The sequence below is a fragment of the Nyctibius grandis genome, assembly GCF_013368605.1.
Source record: "Nyctibius grandis isolate bNycGra1 chromosome W unlocalized genomic scaffold, bNycGra1.pri SUPER_W_unloc_2, whole genome shotgun sequence".
NCBI classification, from domain to species: domain Eukaryota; kingdom Metazoa; phylum Chordata; class Aves; order Nyctibiiformes; family Nyctibiidae; genus Nyctibius; species Nyctibius grandis.
In genome coordinates this window covers 5,873,003-5,886,945 of record NW_027167473.1, presented here as the reverse complement: position 1 = coordinate 5,886,945, position 13,943 = coordinate 5,873,003, and the positions used below count along the sequence as shown (strand labels likewise).

General features: G+C 51.0%; 1 protein-coding gene across 1 annotated transcript; it reads left to right on the top strand.

The window, feature by feature from the left end:
- Positions 1-2,737: 2,737 nt before the first annotated feature.
- CCDC68 (coiled-coil domain containing 68) lies at positions 2,738-13,207 on the top strand. Its single transcript, XM_068424470.1, has 10 exons — positions 2,738-2,756; positions 6,803-6,945; positions 8,359-8,499; positions 9,546-9,671; positions 9,944-10,072; positions 10,367-10,449; positions 11,274-11,379; positions 12,225-12,308; positions 12,578-12,654; positions 13,132-13,207. The coding sequence occupies exons 1-10, from the start codon at positions 2,738-2,740 to the stop codon at positions 13,205-13,207; spliced, it is 984 nt and encodes a 327-aa protein (XP_068280571.1).
- The last annotated feature ends 736 nt before the right edge of the window (positions 13,208-13,943 follow it).

The window sequence follows — 13,943 nt, the reverse complement described above, 5'->3', positions numbered from 1 at the left end:
AAACTGTTGGCTGACGTTCTTACCTACAAACTCTAAGGTTAACCCTTTTTTTTTAAATACCTTCTCGCTGGGGTTAGGTATGGAAAATATTTTAAAAGCCGTCGATAAAAAGCTGTTTATACTTGGGGAGCCGTGCTTGAGGCTCGAAGGTCTCTGCAGTCACGCAAGTGCTTTCAGAGGAAAAATGATGCAGCTGAATTCACAAATCCCAGAATTAATGAGGTTGGAAGAGCCCTCTGGGCTCATCAAGTCCAACCATTGCCCTGACACCACCATGGCAACTAGACCAGGGCACTAAGTGCCATGGCCAGGCTTTTCTTCAACCCCTCCAGAGATGGGGACTCCACCACCTCCCTGGGCAGCCCCTTCCAATGGACACCTTCCACCGACGCGCTGCGTAGCCCATAAAACCCTACGTGTGTTGTGATATCTGGATCAAAACAGGATGCTGCAGCGAGGAGGAGCGATGATCCCAGGGCCAGGACTCAATCGCTAACCTTAATTACCGGGGTTCATTAGCTACGCTGCCACGTGGGTGTTACACGCGTTACGGACTCGAGATTTCAGAGTTTGCAAGAGGTTTTCTACGTGGTTTCCAAGATGGATCGAGTCGCATTGTGCCTCACCTGCCTTAAGGAATAAATGCAGATGAAGTCACCACCCTGGCTTCAGCCTTCACCTGCAGAGACCAGCTGGAGCCTGCTGGGAAGGTTGTTGGCCCAAGGAATGTGCTAAAGATTAACCACCAATGGTTAGCTCGTTAAGTTGGGCTGATAACAAGCAAAAACACCTCTTGGGCCACCCATTTTCCAGCTTGAAGAGCTTCCGTTGCTGAGGAAGGAGCAGCCCAGGAGGCAGCAGTACCTCACCGCAGGGCAGGAACAGGTAGGTGAGGTGGGACCTTGGAGCTGGGCGCTGCCACTCGTGTTTGCTGCCAGGGCTGGGAACGGGGCTGACTTTGCCCTCGAGGCTCTTTGCTCCTGTGGGGAGGTGAGAAAGGAGTGGCACATCCCAGGCAGGAGGAAAAAAAGCAGCAATTTTTTTTCCCCCCGTTTTTAATTAATAAGTAAATCTTACACCCCAACAGAAAGCTGTTGTTAGGGGACAGGGCTCACACGGGCCACCCAGGAGCATCGCGGTGACCTTGGCCACCAACGAGCCTTTGCCCTGCGGAGGGTTTGTGCACAGCAGGAGGGGTCAGCTCCCCTGGGCCCTGGGCACGTGGGCACGTATGGCAGGGTGCATACAGCAGGGTATGTATGGCAGGGCACATACATCAGGGTATGTATGCCAGGACACATACAACAGGGCACGTATGGCAGGACACATACAACAGGGCACGTATGGCAGGGCACATACAGCAGGGCACACACAACAAGGTACGTATGTCAGGGTACGTATAGCAGGGCACATACAGCAGGGTATGTATGGCAGGGCACATACAACAAGGCACATATGGCAGGGCACATATGGCAGGGCATGTATGGCAGGGCACAAACATCAAGATGTGTATGGCAGGGCACATACATCAGGGCATGTATGGCAGGGCACATACAACAAGGTATGTATGGCAGGGCACGTATGGCAAGGCACATATGACAGGGCACATACAGCAGGGCACGTATGGCAGGGCATGTATGACAGGGCATATACAGCAAGGCACATACAGCAGGGCACATACAGCAGGGCACATACGGCAGGGCACGTACGGCAGGGCACGTACGGCAGGGCACGTACGGCAGGGCACGTATGGCAGGGCACACACATCAGGGCACATATAGCAGGGCACATACAGCAGGGTATGTATGGCAGGGCACATGCATCAGGGTGTGTATGACAGGGCACGTACAGCAGGGCACATACGGCAGGGCACATACAGCAGGGCATGTATGGCAGGGCACATACAACAGGGTATGTATGGCAGGGCACATACAGCAGGGCACATACAACAGGGCATGTATGGCAGGGCACGTACATCAGGGCACGTACATCAGGGCACGTACATCAGGGCACGTACAGCAGGGCATATACAGCAGGGCACATACAGCAGGGTACCTGTGGCAGGGCACGTACGGCAGGGCACATACAGCAGGGCACATACAGCAGGGTATGTATGGCAGGGCACATACAGCAGGACACATACAACAAGGTACATATGGCAGGGCACATACAGCAGGGCACATACAGCAGGGCACATACATCAGGGCACACACATCAGGGCACACACATCAGGGCATGTATGGCAGGGCACATACAGCAGGGCACGTATGGCAGGGCACGTCTGTCAGGGCACACACATCAGGGCACGTATGGCAGGGCACATACAGCAGGGTGTGTATGGCAGGGCACGTCTGTCAGGGCACATCTGGCAGGGCACATATAGATGTGCAGCACCTGGGTCTCCTCGGTGCCCCCTGACTCCAAAAGCCCCCTTAGATCCAAACCGTTGCTGGCCAAAGCCACCCGAGCGTGACGGGATCCATTTACGACAGGGCGGGATACGGATCTCGGGGGCTGGACTTGCTGATCCAGACTTTCCAGTTTGTAACAGTTTATGACACACTTTGATCTTCCCGTCCCCGTTCACCTTCTCCCCCTTCAGCCCGGTTCCAGCCACGCTTTCCTTCAAACCCCTCTTCTCCAAGACCTTCCTCTTCAAGCCAACCTTCCCACCTCACCCCGCCCCACACGAGTAGCTCCAACACACGCGTCCCCAGCAGCGATGCCAGCAGGTACCATGTCCTCTCCCTCCCAAGGTGAGTCTCAGCTCTCATCTCTGTGGGGTTTTTTTGGGGCCAGGTTGTTGTTCCTCATGGGGTGGCAACGTCCCTTCTTCCCCCAACCCCATCCCCTAAAGCATAACCTGGTTTTTCCTCGGTCATCTCGATATCCACAAGCCATGAAGAATAATTAATTCACTTCTGGCTTTGTGTGGACTCATTAATGAAGGGAGGGATATAGGAATATTTGGGGTCGATGATCCCAGAGGTCTCTTCCAACCTGATTGATTCTGGGATATAGGGATATATATAGAGGGATAAATTCCTCAGCTGTGGAGGATTATTTATTTACCTGGTTCCTCCGGGGAAAAAAATAACGCAGAAACCTTGTGTTTGAGTTACAGTGCTCAGCTCTGACAAGGAATGACTTGATTTATTCCCAATAATTGCAATTAAACGGATTAATTTCAATTTGAATGACTCCAGTGCAGCCCTTCATTTCATAACTGGTCTGGGAAGAGGTTTATGGTAAATACCCAGCTGGCATGATCGTAGGTGAGCTACCTTTGGTCCCTTTGAGTTCTCCAGCCTCAGCCCACGCACCCAGGAGATCCTTTGGGCTCTGCAAAACGTGTCACAAAGGTGACAGGGTGTTTGGGGGCACCTGCTGAGCATCCCCTCATGGGCTGGTGGGGGGTGCTGAGCTCTGGGGTGGCGCGGGCAGCTTTGGGGTGCCACCACCCTGCCAGAAGAGAGGTGCCCGGAGGAGGATGGAGGTCCAGCTGTGCAGCCCTAAGGGCTGCTGCTCTGCTGCTGCTGCTGCTGGGGCAGGAGGACCCTCCCAAGGACTTGTGGCTTTAGCCTGGAGAAGAGGAGGCTCAGAGGTGACCTTAGTGCAGTCTACAACTACCTGAAGGGAGGTTGTAGCGCAGTGGGAGTCGGCCTCTTCTCCCAGGCAACTAGAGCTAGGACAAGAGGACGTAGACTCAAGCTTGGCCAGGGGAGGTTCAGGTTGGACATCAGGAAGCATTTCTTCTCAGAAAGAGTCATTAGCCATTGGAAGGGGCTGCCCAGGGAGGTGGTGGAGTCCCCATCTCTGGAGGGGTTTAAGAAAAGCCTGGCCATGGCACTTAGTGCCCTGGTCTAGTTGCCATGGTGGTGTCAGGGCAATGGTTGGACTCGATGATCCCTGAGGGCTCTTCCAACCTCATTGATTCTGGGATTCTGGCTCCCAGCTCAGAGCCAGCAGGTCAAGTCAGAGAGCTGTGCCTGTTCTCGCACGCTTCTCCTGGCTCAACTGCTTCGGAGGTGGGAAACATTTCCATGCCAGGACTGATCCCCTGGGGCTGGCAGAGGTTTGGGTCTGAATAAGCCCAGGCTGAAAGGAGAATTGATCCTGGGTTGTCTTTGTGTGGGGTGACTCAGTAGCTGCTGGATTGGAGGCAGGAGGGAAACCAGAACAAACTTGGTTTAACCCCTCGTAGCGTTGGTGGGAACCATCCTGTGTACCCACAAAACCCCCACCTTCTCCTGTGCCGTGGCTGTAGGCATCTGGGATTTCTGCTTTGAACTGTGGTGCTGGGAAATCAGGGGGTGACATTTGGAGTGAGTGAGTTTTTACCTTGTGGTCAAAGCCCTTGAGGGCTGTGTCTGGATGTCCAGCTCCTCCATGCTGTTCAAGCAGGAGCTCTGGTAGGAACGGTAGCTTGGTCTTGGGCAGCCTGATTTTCCTCCTCTATCCCAGGTCCAGAACAGACCAGCTTGGTGATGGGCAGGGATGTGGCATCTGGTGATGGTGTCCAGGGACGTGGCATCTAGTGATGGTGGCCAGGGATGTGGCATCTGGTGATGGGCAGGGATGTGCATCTGGTGATGGCCAGGGATGTGGTATCTGGTGATGGTGGCACCTGGTGATGGCCAGGGACGTGGCGTCTGGTGATGGCCAGGGATGTGGTATCTAGTGATGGTGGCCAGGGACGTGGCACCTAGTGATGGCCAAGAACGTGGCATCTGGTGATGTGCAGGGATGTGGCACCATGTGATGGCCAAGAACGTGGCGTCTGGTGATGGTGGCCAGGGACGTGGTGCCTGGTGGTGGCCAGGGACGTGGTGCCTGGTGATGGTGGCCAGGGACGTGGCGCCTGGTGATGGTGGCATCTGGTGATGGGCAGGGATGTGCATCTGGTGATGGTGGTCAGGGACGTGGCACCTGGTGATGGCCAAGGATGTGGCGTCTGGTGGTGGCCAGGGACGTGGCATCTGGTGATGGCCAAGGATGTGGCACCTGGTGATGCTCCTGACTTTTAGAAGGTAGAGGAGCATAAAAAGGAAATCAACAAGAGTTTTTATTTTATTTCTCTTTGAATTATTGGAGTTTTGAAGAATTGGAGTTTTGAAGCTCCTGTGTTAAATTTCTTTACCCTTAATTGTAATTAATTTCTAATTTAGCCTAATTGTTGTCTGCCTGGGACCCAAGGTAGTGGTACATGGAGATGGCTCTGGCGTGGGTGCGCTACTGTGGCTCCACGTGGGCACTTACGCAAAGCAGCTCCGTGGGGCTCTCGGTGGGAATGGCATTTCTCCTCCATCCCAGCAATAAATATTTCAAGTTGCCTAATTATTTTTTTATTAGCAAATGAGCTCGTTAAGAAACGAGCTAACCCGAGTGATCTTCCTGCCACACGTCACGTTGGGGTGACTCAACCAGCACTGGTGCTGCGTGGGCAGGGCTGCGTTATCGAGCTGCTGCGGGAGCCCCGAGACCTTGAACTTAAGTGTTTTATCATAAATGCATATTTAAATGAAATATTATTGTAAATTATCTTTATAAAGTGCAACTACTACTCGTCTCTTCCACTATGAGCCCACCCACACCCTCTGTGCCCTGTAAGTGGCTTTATTATTCCTCTGTGCTGCCCTTAATTGGTTCCAGGTACTTTAAATGTGCTCGTTAAAATTCAGCTCGGGTGAGGTGCAGCTGGGAGCTGGCTGGCTCTTGGGGTAGGGCTGGAACGGGCGTCCTGAGATGCAGCTGACACTGGATGTCACCATTGTACAGCGCAAACCCGGCGGAAGGTGTGTGGAACTTTATTTTCCTCAGAGTTAGGAGAGCGTTCAAGCTTTGTGCTGCTTCTTAGAGCTCCTGAACCTGATTCAAACCGGTTCTGTGCTGGTGGAGTCAGTGGGAGCTAGGAGCTGAGTGTGGACGGAGCTCCCTGATGGCAGTGGAGCTGTAGGTGGGTTTGGCTTTGGATGGCAAAGGTTTTGTTTTGTTCTTAGTTAAGCTACATGTGTGTTATTCCCTTAGTTTCTGCCTGGGCTCTCTGGCCACCTGCTTTCTAGAATAATCTGGGGTTGGGGTGTAGGTTGCTAGTAAAAAGGGATTGAAATAATCAGTGAAAAATCCCAGAATCAATGAGGTTGGAAGAGCCCTCTGGGCTCATCGAGTCCAACCATTGCCCTGACACCACCATGGCAACTAGACCAGGGCACTAAGGGCCATGTCCAGGCTTTTCTTAAACCCCTCCAGAGATGGGGACTCCCCCACCTCCCTGGGCAGCCCCTTCCAATGGCTAATGACCCTTGCTGAGAAGAAATGCTGCCTAATGGCCAACCTGACCCTCCCCTGGCCAAGCTTGAGGCTGTGACCTCTTGTCCTATCGCTGGTTGCCTGGGAGAAGAGGCCGACTCCCACTGTGCTACAACCTCCCTTCAGGTAGTTGGAGACTGCACTAAGGTCACCTCTGAGCCTCCTCTTCTCCAGGCTAAACACCCCCAGCTCCCTCAGCCGTTCCTCGTAGCTCAAACCCTCCAGACCCTTCCCCAGCTTGGTTGCCCTCCTCTGCACTTGCTCCAACACCTCAACGTCTTGGGAATACATCTCTTTTCCCATCTATTAAAAAAAAATCAGGCGTCTGCATTTTTTTTAAGTGGTCTTTAATGTTTGGTGCTTCAAGCTTGCAACGCCTGCTTGGCTCCAGCACGTCCCTGAGGCTGAACTGGAATTAAATGGGATGGAATAATGGAATTATCCTCCGTCCTTACCTAATGAAACAAGCCCCTCTCTCCTCTCGCTTGTACAGAACAGAGAAACGCACGGATAGTGATGACTACCCTGCTACTCACTGAGCAAATAACACAAGAAGACCGTGGCTCAGAGGGAAACTACGTCCTTTATGGATCCTCATGTTCCCAAGTCACCGAGGAAGCTGAATACGTGAAAAAGGTATTGCTGAAGTTCTCACTGATCTGTTCCTTCCTCTGCTTCAGCAGGAAACACGGTGTTTAAGGCCAGGTTGGATGAGGCTTGGAGCAACCTGGTCTAGTGGAAGGTGTCCCTGCCCGTGGCAGGTGGTTGGAACTAGGTGGGCTTTAAGGTCCCTTCCAACCCAAACCATTCTATGATTTGCTGTAGAGCATCAACGCTGAGCTGAGTTGTACAGCTGGGCTCTGTCCCTGGGTGAGGTGAGGAAGCTCTGGAGCAGAGAGCAAACAACCTTATCTGAAGCAGAAGTGCTGGTCTGGGGTACCTGGAGGACCAGCATCTTGGGAGGTGGGGGATGACCCGTGGGACAGGCAGATCCTGGAGGTGTTGGTCAGCAAAGCGCCTTGGAGAGCACAATAGACAGTAGTTTTGAGATGTGTGAAATAGCCTTGAGTTACAGAATCACAGAATCAATGAGGTTGGAAGAGCCCTCTGGGCTCATCAAGTCCAACCATTGCCCTGACACCACCATGGCAACTAGACCAGGGCACTAAGTGCCATGGCCAGGCTTTTCTTAAACACCTCCAGAGATGGTGACTCCACCACCTCCCTTTCCTGAATGCCAGAGGAAATGCAGGAAGAACGGAGTTTAATGAGTGCATTTAATGAACTCTTGTGTTTAATGACACAAGAGAAGCCCTCAAACTTTTGATTTAAGTTCAAAGAAATAAGATTCCTTCATTCCCTTCATAATGATCTTTATGAAGTTGCAGAATAAATGCTGTAACTCTGAATCTGACAATTTTATGATGAATTCTTAAGCATCTTATAATATAAAATCATTTAAATGAAGCAATTACTGAGAAAAAAAATATATATATTCTGTGGTGAAAAGAAAGTGATTTATGGGTTAGTGATTTATGGTTTTAAACCCTTTCAAAAGTACAGGCTGCCCTTTGTTTGTAGGAGTTTATTTTTAACGAAGGAACTTGGCGTCATGGAAGAAAGGCCATATAAATGCTGGTGAGTTCTGGCATCAATCTGACCAATCGCAGGTCATGTTCCTGGCACACACCAGCTCGCAGGAGGGACGGGAGGCAAGGACCGAGCACGCATTTGTGAACACCTAGAGGGGAAAAAAAAAGTGGTTTGAGCAACTTAGAACAGAATCACAGAATCAATCAGGTTGGAAGAGCCCTCTGGGCTCATCGAGTCCAACCATTGCCCTGACACCACCATGGCAACTAGACCATGTCAACTAGACCATGTCAATGGACCCAACTCTGTGGAGAGCTGCCCATCGCCTGCCCCGTGCTCCCTGCGTGAGCTGGCGAGGGGAGTTTATAAGAAGCCAAGTCTTTTAGAGTCAGATTGATTGCTCGAGATGTTTTTCTCTTATTTTAAAATATTTTCCATGTGCATTTCCTTTAGCAGCTTCCTCAAGTCCCGGGCAATAAAGCGGAGTCAGAGGGCAGCGGGTGTAGCTGGAGCTGCAGCCCTGTTTTGAGGACGATGAAGGAAACGGAGGAGCAGCTGCTGGTGGTGAGCAGGGAGAACCAAGTGCTGAAGATCAAGGTGCGTTTGGGGTTTTTTTGGAAGGTTTCAGATAAATCGTGTGCCTTGCAGCCCAGTTAGAGCTGGGTCCCAGCCTGCCCTGTGATCCCATGGCAGAGCCTTCCCTTCGGGGAATCACAGAATCAATGAGGTTGGAAGAGCCCTCTGGGATCATCGAGTCCAACCATTGCCCTGACACCACCATGGCAACTAGACCAGGGCACTAAGTGCCATGGCCAGGCTTTTCTTAAACCCCTCCAGAGATGGTGACTCCACCACCTCCCTGGGCAGCCCCTTCCAATGGCTAATGACCCTTGCTGAGAAGAAATGCTTCCTGATGTCCAACCTGACCCTCCCCTGGCCAAGCTTGAGGCTGTGTCCTCTTGTCCTAGCGCTAGTTGCCTGGGAGAAGAGGTCGACTCCCACCGCGCTACAACCTCCCTTCAGGTAGTTGTAGACTGCACTAAGGTCACCTCTGAGCCTCCTCTTCTCCAGGCTGAACAACCCCAGCTCCCTCAGCCGTTCCTTGTAGGTCAGACCCTCCAGACCCTTCCCCAGCTTGGTCGCCCTCCTCTGGACTCGCTCCAACGCCTCAACATCTTTCTTGGAGCGTGGGGCAGACTGTGCTTTGCTTTCCCAGCTCCTCCAACTCCTGCATTCCAGCAGGCAACAAAATTCACATCACAATCTCCTTCTGGGGACACATCCCATTTGTGGCTGGTGAGACTCACAGGCAGCTCTGTCTGTTGTTGACAGCACCTGTATTTACAAGGGGTTGGAAGTGCATCTCTCCTTGTAAGTGCATCTCTCCTTGTAAGCCATCACCTTTGGTTTGTCGTGGCGGGGGTGGCTCGATACTGAATAAATCTGCATTTATTTGGAAACTAAAACCCCTGTTAGATGTTAGATATCACCCAGAGGCATTCAGGGTTCCTTTTTTCTTTTATTTTGACAAGGTAAATACTGAGATTTGGTCTTGTATAGAAGCTTTATTTTTTCAGCATGTGATTATAACACCACTTTTTGTAAAGCACAATATCTATGTATCATCCAATCCCCCTTTCTAGCTGGAAGCCACGAGAGAAGCAGGTGTCCAGGCTCTCCGCTCTGCCTCCCAGAAGCTGTATGAGAATTACCAGACGCGGTCAGAAGAGCTGAAAAAAAGCCACGAGGAGGAGAAGAAGCAAATACAGGTACAAATCTTCCCCCACGTGTGGGCACGACCAGCCCATTCGGTATCAAATTATTTATGTGGTGCAAACTTTGATCTAGGAGCTACTTGAGTCTCTTCTGCCAGCGCAGTGGGGAAGTTAAATAAGAAAATTAAAAAGTATTTTGGTTTTATTGCTGATTTTTGGCATTGGGTTGGTAGAGTTGGCTCAGAATTCCCATGGCAGCCCCATCTCTATCCATCTGCTGTGGTCACCAGCTCCCAGCACAGCATTAATGTCCTCCTTGTCCTCAGGTGTACAATCTCCAACAAGAAGAGAAGCTCCAGGAACGTGCAGCGAACACCAGCCGCCTCGCTGAAGGCGTCAGGGAAAGGTGTACCCGCATCGCCGAGATGGAGACACGCGTGCAAAGGATGGAGGAGGTATGTCCACCTGTGCTGGCACCAGGTGAGGAACATGCCCTGGGGGTGCCAGTGCTTGGATAGAGGAGTTAATTGCTTTCAGGGCTTGGGACATGTTAGCTCTTGGAATTGGGAGTAAAAAGGCTTCTGCTGTGTTACACCAAACTGAGAACCTTGAGCTATTTCACAGAATCAATGAGGTTGGAAGAGCCCTCTGGGCTCATCGAGTCCAACCATTGCCCTGACACCACCATGGCAACTAAAGCGTGGCACAAGTGTAATGTGGTTCTTATAGAACTTGAATTGTTTCCTTAGGAAAAGAAAAGTCTGATTGAGAAGAAAATGTCATGTGAAAAGATGCTTCAAGAGATGAGGTCAAGGAATGAAGACAGCAAACGGTGAGTAAATGCACGTGATAGTGGTTTTCTTTCTTTCTGGGGGGATTATTTCACATAGATCACACACCAATCACTTGCTCACAGAATCAATCAGGTTGGAAGAGACCTCTGGGATCGAATCCAACCCTTGCCCTGACACCACCATGTCAACTCAAGTTCCTTCTGGTAGAAAAATTATTCATGACAAAAGCAACTGGTTCAAAACCTGATTTACCTTGATTGCTTGAAGAAGCCAGGTCAGATGTTGATGACCTACAGCTCTTAGATGTTAATTCTAGTTGAATTCCTAGTACTCTTCCTTCCACATTGCATGCACTAATTGCTTCCCTTTCCTGATTATTTCCTGACTATTCCTTTAGGAATAGTGTAGCCAACCGGTCTAGAAAAGCCTGGACATGGCACTTAGTGCCATGGTCTAGTTGCCATGGTGGTGTCAGGGCAATGGTTGGACTTGATGAGCCCAGAGGGCTCTTCCAACCTCATTGATTCTGGGGTTCTGACTGATTTTCGTGTGGAGTCGCTGCTTTGGTGACGTTGTGCATGTGGTATGTAAGTAAATTCATGAATAATGAAGGCTTTTGCCTTATCAACAGCTACTAAGGGTGATCCTACCAGCCAAAAGATGTCTCAAGCTATGGTTGGATTTGTTCTGCTCAATAAAGAAGCCTTTAGATGTGTAGTTCTGTATGAATTACACCCATGTGAACCAGGAATGTCCTTCCTAGTAGCAACAAGCTCTTGAGCTGACCCTGAGGTGGGAAAGCGGCTGGGTGGGTCAGCGCTGCCCGGGGATTGAACCTGGGGTGCTGTGCTCTCGCCCACAGGTGCCTGGATCTCCAGAGGCAGATCTCCACCCTGCGGGAGCAGATCTCCCACCTGCAGCGCGTGATCCAGGCGCAGCACCAGGGCCTGCGCGGCGCGATCCAGGAGGTGAGGCTGCTGCGCCGTCCCACCGGGCAGGTCTTCAAGAGAGGAGGACCCATAACACACAGAGAATCAATCAGGTTGGAAGAGCCCTCTGGGATCATTGAGTCCAACCATTGCCCTGACACCACCATGGCAACTAGACCAGGGCACTAAGTGCCATGGCCAGGCTTTTCTTCAACACCTCCAGAGATGGGGACTCCACCACCTCCCTGGGCAGCCCCTTCCAATGGCTAATGACCCTTGCTGAGAAGAAATGCTTCCTAATGTCCAACCTGAACCTCCCCTGGTGAAGCTTGAGGCTATGTCCTCTTGTTGCTAGTTGCCTGGGAGAAGAGGCCAACTCCCACTCCACTACAACCTCCCTTAAAATATGACCTGGGGATGCTCCTGCCCTGCAGCTGGTTTCACATGAAGCTGCTGAAGCTGCTCCCACGAGCAAAGCCAACAAGGCTGCAACAAAACTCAAAGCAATCAGTCTGTTTCCCAAAGTCACGATGGTGGTGTCAGGGCAGTGGTTGGACTCGATGATCCCAGAGGGCTCTTCCAACCTGATTGATTGATTTATTGATATAACACGAGCTGTTTTACTTACCAACTGCTCTCATACGGCTGAACTCCTGCTGTACTCTGTACATCCACCACGGAGGAGACTTGTTCTCCTAAGGAAAATGTAACACCGTGTGTTGTGAAATTGTTTTCTAAATTGGTCAATCAATTAGTTTGAGTTTTCCTGTGGGGAAAGACCAGGGACTTGAATGGTCTGCAATGGTTTAACTCCATGGTTTTGTTCGACACAGAGATGTTTTGGATGTATTGAGGTTTCAAATCTTTTATTTCCTAACTCTCAGGCAGAGGAACTGAACAAAGAACTCAGAAGCCAAGATAAAAAAATAGAAAACCTGACAGAGAAGCTGAGTGCACTGGAAGCACAGGTAAGGTTGGACAGTAAAGAGAGAGATTGAAGTGGGACAGCAAAAGTAGTTCTCTGCAATCAGGAGGCTCCTCACACTGCTGGGCTTGGGGCAGTACAACCTGCATCTTTCACTTGGTTTTAAAAAAAAAACAACAAACAAAACAATCCCACAAAATCCCCCCCTCCCCAAAACCCTTTCTGGAGGAGCAGCAGGTCCTAGCTGGCATCCAGGCTTGTCTCTTGTCTGCTACATTATGCTGAGAGGGATTTATTTTTTTTACCTTGCAGAATAAAGAACTGAAAGACAGAGTGGAGTTCTGGTCTGGCAAGCCCAAGACTAAAGTTTCAAAAGCTGTCTGGACAGAGTAAGTACCTCGGGAGGTGCCGTGGGGCAGCGGAACGGCTGAGCCCGTGGCTCCTGAAGGCCACCTCCAGTGTCCTCACAGGGGTTTGAGTGAGCTGAGAGCAACCAAACTTCATCCTGCAGCGATTACCTTCTCTAGAAAAGAGGAAAAACATCAGCTCTGCTTTAAACTGATGGTGTGACAGTCACCCAGCTCAGATGGGGAGTGCTCAGGGTATCATCAGCCAAGGGCAAGTGCAGGACCTCGTGCATCTGTTAAAGATGACACAGGAGCCTTTCCTGGAGGATACAACTCTTTGTAAACCCAAGTTTCTGCTCTCAGTTAGCAGAACACGCATTTTAAGTCAGCTTCTCCATATCCAGGGCCATAGTTCTAAACCTCTGACTTAGTTAATGTACACTTGTGGTGGGTTTAAGCCTGGCTTGGGCAGGTGAGGGTGTCTGAGTAATCTCTACCTTCTTGTCCTTCACCCTGCAGTGCCCCACGAGATTTTAGAGCTTTTGGAGCAACCCCTTACCTGCTGCTCACCAGGCTAAAGAAGCAAGAGAGCTGAAGGAATGACTGGATGTTTATCTCCTACCTTTGTTAGAAGGACTTTTTCCTGTGTGGTGTGACCTGTAACTCCTCCAGCCTCTTTGTTACTGCAAAGCACCTTCGGCACATGCTGCCTCTCCACGACACGTGGTGCAGAATCACTTGAAAGAAGGAGAAACCTGGAAACAAGGCGAGAACTGAGGAGAGAGGCGGTGAGCTCGTCAGCTGATTTTCTTCCTCCCTCATGTGGGAGAAGTGCTGTGGTGGTCAGCAATCCCCTGTTCAAGAGATGTGGCACTCCTGGGGAGCTAAATGGTGTCCCCAGGGGAGTAACAGCAGCTTTGGACACTCATGTTTACCTCTTCACTGCCGTGTCCCTCGTCTGTCTTCTAATCCCTGATTAGAAGGCTGGAGAGATGGGTGGAGAGGAACCTCATGAAGTTCAACAAAGGCAAGTGTAGAGTCCTACACCTTGGGAGGAATAACCCCGTGCACCGGTACAGGTTGGGGGCTGATCTACTGGAGAGCAGCTCTGCAGAGAAGGACCTGGGTGTTCTGGTGGACACCAAGTTCACCATGAGCCAGCAGTGTGCCCTTGGGGCCAAAGGCCAATGGTGTCCTGGGATGCATGAGGAAGAGTGTGGCCAACAGGTCAAGGGAGGTTCTCCTGCCCCTCTACACAGCCCTGGTGAGGCCACATCTGGAGTACTGTGTCCAGTTCTGGGACTGGGACAAGGAATTACTGGAGAGAGTCC